Source organism: Helianthus annuus, chromosome 4 (genome assembly GCF_002127325.2).
Source record: "Helianthus annuus cultivar XRQ/B chromosome 4, HanXRQr2.0-SUNRISE, whole genome shotgun sequence".
NCBI classification, from domain to species: Eukaryota; Viridiplantae; Streptophyta; class Magnoliopsida; order Asterales; family Asteraceae; genus Helianthus; species Helianthus annuus.
In genome coordinates, this window is record NC_035436.2 from 70,805,479 (window position 1) to 70,813,943 (window position 8,465).

The 8,465-nt window shown below is 34.1% G+C and overlaps 1 protein-coding gene across 2 annotated transcripts; it reads right to left on the reverse strand.

The window, feature by feature from the left end:
• Nucleotides 1–2,065: 2,065 nt before the first annotated feature.
• LOC110936569 lies at nt 2,066–3,260 on the reverse strand. 2 transcript variants are annotated; one of them, XM_022178978.2, is made up of 3 exons: nt 3,017–3,260; nt 2,517–2,925; nt 2,066–2,210 (listed from the first exon to the last, which is right to left on the reverse strand). In XM_022178978.2, the coding sequence occupies exons 1-3, from the start codon at nt 3,181–3,183 to the stop codon at nt 2,172–2,174; spliced, it is 615 nt and encodes a 204-aa protein (XP_022034670.1). In that variant the 5' UTR covers nt 3,184–3,260; the 3' UTR covers nt 2,066–2,171. The 2 variants fall into 2 exon arrangements, with proteins under 2 accessions (XP_022034670.1, XP_022034669.1); XM_022178977.2 differs by lacking the exon at nt 2,066–2,210 and having other exon boundaries at nt 2,296–2,925; nt 3,017–3,259.
• Nucleotides 3,261–8,465: the final 5,205 nt, after the last annotated feature.

An 8,465-nucleotide genomic window follows, 5' to 3' on the forward strand; every position in this document is an offset into this window, starting at 1 on the left:
GAGAGGTTCACTAGTTTGTTTTTGTTGTTTGCTCGAGATCCTCCACTGAGATGTGCTCAGTTTCGGATGTAAGAACAAAGAGAATGTGTGTGTTGAATGTGAAAGAAAGTGACTTGCATGAAGCAAGTACTCGAGAACGATGACCAAAGATTCTCTAAGAATCAGAGCTAATCGGAATGTCCTTCACACTAAATGAAGTGTCTAATTTATAGGGAAAGACATCGCTCAAAGAGGAAGCTATTTGACTAGTGAACATGCTTGCAGTGGGGGTTTTGCCCTTTTTGGGGGTTGAAGCCTTTGACCTGTGGATAAAAGGCTGTGCTCTGTGGACTCACGCTACTTTTGTGGCTGGAGAGTTTGGTGAAGCAATCAGAGATGTGACTCTCTACTGTTCACGTACTGCTTTATCTCAACTCCCGGATTTTCAACCTTCGAACTTTTAACCTTTTAGGCTTTAATGTGTCTAAATCATTTTATTTAGTCTTGGGCTACCCCCGTCATCACATACCATATAAATTAATACTATTTTTGTTCATAGACTTATAGTCTATAGGTAATTTGGAATCGAACGACAATCTGTTTTATCGTGAATCAATGTAAAATGAGCAAATATTCATTCAAAATCAACAAGGCAAAGTTGGTGGCAGTAGCTTTAAGTTATTTTTAGGGCAAAACTTGCTTCCACCATACATTACATCATTTAGTTAAATAAATTTCTTTGGGCTAGATTTGAACCTCCTACATCCTCTCTAACACACATGAGCCTCTATCTAACCCCACATTCATCTAAAGTACTGATTTTTTTATATATTTATTTAATGTTGTTTAGCACTGTAAGATAATTTATCAATTTAATAAAGAATTGTTTTAGGTTTGATGTTGTTTAGATGTGTTAAATAAATTATTACTATAAAATATTGAGTTTTAGCATGATGAATAAGACTATGACTACTCAACAAATATAGCTTATAAAAATGCAATTAATATACATATGGGTTACATCAATGTAATACTTGCGGTTGATAATTCGTGTTAGGTTAAGGAGATTACACAACACAAACTCCAATCCATACGCAAATCTAATCAAACACATTTATTAAGCAAGTTAATCGTGCCCGACTATGTATAACCCAAATTATTAAAATCAGAATTTGAAAGTCCAAATATTTTGAATCTATACAATGGCATAAGGCCACACGGGGCGTCCCCTTATCACCAAAAGACCATGCGTGGATTGTCGTTATACACCACCGTCAGTCATCATTATCACACGTGGAAAATTATAAGTGTGCTCGTGATCACGCATTGTAAAACAAAACAAAATCAATTACCTAAGCCACGTGGTTGGTTTTGCTTCGTCGGAGAGGATGGATTTTTGGCCGGAGAGCTAGATTTTTGGTCGGAGATCTTGATTTTTGGTCAGAGGGGATGGTTGTCGGCGTATTTGTCTCTTGAGGAGGAAGAAGACATAAATAAAATTGAAAATATTCATATTTTCCCATATAGTTTATGTAAAGTTAAAAAAATGCCCCGTTTCTTTTTAAAAAATGCCATTTTTTCTTTGTTTTTTATATTTTAATGTTATATAAATTTAATTATTTTATCAAAATTATATTATATAATTCATATTTCAATTAATTTCATTTCAATAGTTTATTAAGTTTTTTAAACTTTATTGTTATATTTATTTATTTAAATTTTATGGTTATATTTATTTATATATTTAAGTAAAAAAATTCATCACTAGTGATGGCATTTCCACAAAATTCCATCACTGGTTATGGAATAATGCTCGATGACATGACGGAACTTGATTAGAAGTTGTGAGTGATGGAATTCCATCACTAGTGGAGCACCCCTACCTTTTAAGCATTAAAGATCATGACACACTATAAATATTTTAAGATGTGAATCGATACACTCACCATTTAAATGGAAATTTGATGTACTATATGTATGTACTTCGGTTTCAAACCCGAAACTCTATGTTAAGAACTTAATGTTGACGTGAATGCTTAACCAGTTAATCTACTATCATTCAAAACAAAAACTATTTAAATGAATATTTGCTATAATAGTCTTAGTTGGTAGACCAAAACTTTTCAAAAGTAGACATGTGAATTAAGCCTTCTCCAAAATAGTCAACTCTCATTTTCGTCACGTAGAAGTCGTCACACTTGCTTCGCCGGTTGAGACGACCAACATTTAGCCTGTCATTTTTGTGTCAGCGGTCAGTCAGCTAAGGCTTATCACACTCTTTTGAATATCAGCTAATGCTTAGCCCGCACTTTTGTAAACGACTAAAATTCAATATCTGATTTCAAATACTTTTGGTTAACCAATAATATTTTGGTAATTTTCCCACATATAAAACCTACCTAGTTGAAATTTTAGATGCTAAATTACAACCTTTACTGCATAAAGCAGAACCATTCAACCAAAACATTTTTATATTTTATAAGTTTATTATAACCTCATTGGCTTGAAACCTCATCTAATAATTTATACCTTCTAACCTTATTTCTAAAAACCGGTCTTGTCTTGGTCCCACCACCACTTGTTAGATGATTCGCTGACTTTGACTTTCTCAACATTCCATGATTCTTCTCCTCCACCACCACCCTTTTCCGGCCAGTGCTCACCGGAGACTCCTCCTCCGGCGACGATCCATGTACTTTCTTCATCAAACCGGTGCCCGTCAACTCGATATCCAATCCTTTCCTCCTTTCCCTCAAACTCCCATGACCAATTCTATGAACAGGAATACTTCTTTTGGTCTTGCCGGAATGATTCCGGTGATCATCGCCGGAATTGTTCCGGCATGACGAAGATGAGTTCGATGAGTTACCCGAGTCGTGTTTCGGAGCCAGGCACCAATTGCAGGCTTTGTAGAACTCGGCTTTCGGGTACTGATTGCTGCAATATCTGAATTACAAAAAAAGAAGTTTGTAAGCTTCAAAAGTTATGATCAAAAGTGATATTTGTGAATAAACATGATGAATTTGAATTGAATTACTTGTGTTGGAATCGGTTTTTGCAGATTTTGCACCGGAAAAGCTCTTGGGAGAGGCCGAAATCGCCACACATGCAACACTCGGCGGTTATCGGTTGGATTAGGGTGGTTAGACCGCCTACCGTGGCACCGCTGCCACCGCTACCGCCTTCGCCCTTGGTTGCCACCATGTTGGTATGTTGAGTTAGAGAGAGATGAAGGTGGAGGAGAGAGGGAAGATGTGTGTGTATATATATGTATATGTATATTAAGATGGACTCCCTTAAATATGATTTATTGACTAATATAAATATATAATACTTTCTTTTTGTTTTTATTCAAAACCATAACGTATAGGATCGGTTGAGTCTTTCACCGGTAAATTTCTTGATAGAAACATGTAAGTTATGACGTAGAGCGGAAATAAATAAATAAATATATAATACTTTTTATTTTTATTTTTATTCTAAACCATAACGTATAGGATCGGTTGAGTCTTCGACCGGTAAATTTCTTGACAGAAACATGTAAGTTATGACGTAGAGCGGAAACAAATAAAAGTATTTAAGAACAAAATGCTAATTCAAAGGTGAGATTATTATATTAATTAAAATCTGTTTTATATGACTAGTCTTGATACGTCAAGTCACGTTGTAAATAGGAAACATAAATTGAGTGGCTAGTTAAAATCGGCTTCCTAAATAAACATGGAAATCACTCAAAAAAAGATCCCCATGTTTTCATATACGAAAAGAAACAGATAAATATTGCCAAATTGGATGGGGGATTTTAATAGTTACGTCACATCGTCTATGGACGTTTGCCACCTAATCAGTTCATGTTCATAAACGAGTAACTCTAATTAAAACTCAAGTTCTCCCCCTTTTTAAGTTGGGCGTTTGCCACCTAATCAGTTCATGTCATCCACATAGTAATTAAACGAAGAGAAGAGTACCAAACTTGTAACAAACTTGTTCTCCTAAAGAAAACCACTACCACAACAACCATTGCATTGTTGCAGACTTGTAGTTGGAGATTATAGTGCAAAGTGATGTGAAGAGAAAAGAACATGATCCATTAGTATTTATTTTGGTTTAATATGAATTTGAGTCTTTTTTTTTAATTAAGCCGACTCACTAGAGGTCTCGGGTTCGAAACATGTTTCAGCCCCTTGAGTAGGTAGGGGACTTTTCCGCCAGGAAACATTGTCGGGTTGAGGCCTGGGAAGAGTTATCTCTTCCGCGGTCGGGGGTACCGTGCATTACCCTTTTTTTTTAAGCCGACTTACTAAAAATCCACTCAAAACAAAATCTAATTTTAATTTAACCCGTTGTTTCCTTCTCACTTTTTAGCAATCAATACATAGTAGTGGTAAAGGAGTGGAGACCTTGGGTTCGACTAAATTCGAGTTCAACTCATTTAATTTAATTGAGTTTGAGCCCAGTTCATTTAGAACTTCATGTTAAAAGCTAGACGTGAACTTGTGTATAATTTTACAAGGTTTACTTCAGCTTGGTTATTTTAAATTGAACAAATATTTTGATGTATATATTTAATTGTTTTTCATATATAATTGTAACTATATATGTAACATGATTTATATTTTTTAGCTTTTTATCATAATAATATAGATGTAGTAATATTTAATGTGTATTTATACATCATAGTATAAAAGGAATATTATTATTTTTATGATCAACAAACTCGTTTCTAGTTAGCCTAACTAATAAATCTCGAGCTTAAGCTCATTTCATAAATTTGAGGTTCGTGCTCTGGCTAAAGCTCATTAAAGCTCAATTTATTCTGAACCTTTAATAAAATGATATCAAATAGTTTGAGTGAGTCTACTAGTTTTCAAATGAGTAGCGTTGTTTACACGGCTAACAACACAACTCAGCCGTCGCCTTCAACAGCATAGTGACAATTGGATGCTCGGAAATATTTTATTTTTTTCAAGTTGAAGTGAATTTCCTGGCAAACGCGGATTCTTCTTCCTTGCAAGTGTTGTTTTACTTTATTCATTTCTTAATTTATTTAGCATGAAAATGTCTTTGTATTATATATTTTATTTATTTGACTTCTTACCACATATGATTACTTTATTGCTTTACTAGGTTAGAACCCCGTGTAATACACGGGTTAAATAAATGTAATTTTATATATCAAATAATAAAAAATATCTTTAAAAACCTCGTTTATTACACGGGTTAAATAAATGTAATTTTATATACCAAATAGTAAAACAATATATCTTTAAAAATCTCATTTATTACATGTGTTGAATAAATGTAATTTTATATATTAAATAATAAAAAAATTATATCTTTACGAACCCCGTGTATTGTATGTGTTGAGTAAATTTAATTTTATATATTAAATAATGAAAAAGTTACATTTTTAAAAACCTCATGTATTGTATGGTGGAGCATATGTAATTTTATATACCAATCAGTAAAAAGTTATATCTTGTTATATCTTTATGTACCCTGTGTATTATAAAACTTTTGGAGTAAACTGACAAAATGGTACAAACCACAGGGACTAAAATGACATTTATCTCTTTACATTATATTAATTTATATTTAATGTACGTTTTTTTTTTTTGTTAATTTGAAGATAAATAAGTTTGAAATCTAATAAATATTTTAAAAGACTATATTATCTTCTACACGAATTGTTTAGATTTATATTAAATTTTATTTTATAATTAGCTTTTAATTAATATAAATTATAATTAAGTAGGAGATAGAGATGAGAAAACTAAAAAATAGATGGCTCCAATAAATGACACGTGTCCAAAAGTTGGTTTCTTTTATTATATAGTATAGATTTACGGAGAATTCTATTGGCAAACCAGCCAATCTATCTGTATACTTTACTTTTTTAATACGTGTCGTATAGGTCTATGCAAGTCGTATAGGTTCAAAAGTCAAGTCAATATGCATGTGCCAGTCCTTGTCTGGCGGCTAACTAGACTTATACGGGTCGCATTGCATTGTTTACTTTTTACAAATTTTTTATACATTTAATCATAGTTTTAACAAAGTTTAATAAAAGAATTTTTTTACTTTTTAAACAAAAAACATTTTTAAAAATTTATCATGTGGTATAGGTTTGGTACATGTTTATTATACTATACTATCTATGTTATAACTGTATTATATACTACATTTATACTATAGTTTATTATACTATACTATAACCGTATTATAATACGGGTCGTATTGCATTGGGTTTTTTACAATTTTTTATACATTTAATCATAGTTTTAATAATGTTTAAAAAGAATTCTTTTATTTTTTTAAACAAAAAACATTTTTTAAAATTTATCCTGTAGTATAGGTTTGGTACATGTTTATTATAGTATACTATCTATGTTATAACCGTATTATATACTACACTTATACTATTGTTTATTGGGTTATTGGATTTTAATAATCCGAAGTTTCACCAATTGGCCACTAATAATCTCAACTTCAAAAATTCCCTATAACAATCCCAACTTGTAAGATTTTAGCCCCCAATGATCCTTTGCTAACTGGGTTATAGCCCAGTTAGTTTTTTGCTGACCTGCCTGATGACGTGGACACAACTTTGTTATTTGTTGACTTGGCTGCTTATGTGGCACAATCACCACCTTCACTTCCTCCTCCTCCACTGCCACCACCATCTTGTCACACCCCAATCGATGACGGACACATCGGGGTGAGGCACTGAGCGAAGCAGATTGTCCAGGAGAAATCCATAACAACTAATATTACCAAGTATTTTTAAGTTACGTCCTATACCATAACATATCCAGCAAATTAATTATTACAGACAAGTATCTCAAAGACAAATAAAAGTTGTTCCGACAACTCATGAATTAATTGTTTTGTTTCTAGACTCCCTTAGACTTGATTCCATGACAGCAAGCAATCCTAGCATCTTAAACACCTGCCACATACATTAAAATAGAGGTCAATACACATAGTGTAAAGGTGAGCATACAAGTTTAATAGTATAATAGATAGCGAAAGCGGTTTACGCGTAACCAGGATGTAACATGTTGAAAAGTGAAGCTAGCAGATTATCGACAATGAAATATGCACAGACATGACTGCGAGTTATAGAATGCGCAACACATATCACCACCGTGACACGTGAAGTAAAGCCCTTAACAACCCCTGTCCTCGACAGGTGCTGAGTCCAAACTATAGTAGTATCGTTGCTAAGGTGTTAGGCAACAATCACTGTGTAAACATAACATACAAGCATTCATCGAGTAACATGTATAACATGCAATAACGGTCAGCGTATAAAAGTGTTTGTGTTGTGTGTCGATTGTGATTTGAAATAGGTAACGTATGTAACACCCAAAAGTGCGTAGAGCAAAAAGGGTTCGAGTATACTCACAGATCGTGTTAAATGAATAACACAGTCTTGGATTGGATTGAATGGAGTGCTGGAAAGTTAGCCTGATTACAGAACGATAGCATAAGCGACGAACGGTGCGTTAAACAGTGCGAGTGGAACAAAATGACGAAGGGTGATCCGATCGGATGACAATCCGGACGGATGACCATTCGGTCGGATGGTCATTTGCTTGGGATGGATGTGTTTGTGTATGATGTGACTTTGAAGTTTTCGTTGTAGCAATTTATAAAATGAGAAGTATCTCTACCTTTCAGGTCGTCTGGTCGAACGGTCATCCGGACGGATGGTCGTTTGATCGGATGGCAACCCGTTCTAGGTGAAATATTTCCCAAAGTTTCAAGTCTCCTGATAGGATAGTCATTCGATCGGATGGTCATCCGATCGGATGACTATTCGTTGGAAGGTGTTATCTTTTGAAAGGTTGAAATTTTGTTTTAAGTGTTGAAAACCACAAGGCGTCTGATCAGATTGTTGTTTGATCGGATGGCTATCCGATCAGACTGCAATCCGTTTGGTAACTTGTTCGTTTTGAAATCTGGAAAATTTACTAAGTTTAGAAAGTTTACGGTTTGACCGAGACGGTATGACAACGCGTTTAAACAATGGAAACTCCACCAAGTCCAAATCATTTGATCGGATGGGAATCACCCCGTCCGATCAGTTAACTGTTCTTGATGGTTGTTCATGTTCAACCTGTGAATCGGTTGTCTCTTTGATAGAACCCCGTTCTCAGACCGGCACTTTACTAGAGAATGAGTAGAAGGCCAGAATGAGCTCAAACTCTATCGGTTTTGAGTAGAAAGTTAGAAGTTTTGAAGAAAAGTGGAAATAAATTGGAAAATGTTTATATTGTGACGAAATCAGTGTTTAAACATGTTGAAATCCCTTAGATCTGAGTTGTTCTTGGTGAAATGAAGTCACACTTTGAAGTTCATGAGAACCCATGATGACATCATCCTAGAATAGCCCAAATCAGCCGATTTCATGGTGAAAAGTTTAGATTTGATGGTGAAAATGATGAGAAAGTGTGTAAAGATCAAAGAAGTACAAGATTTGA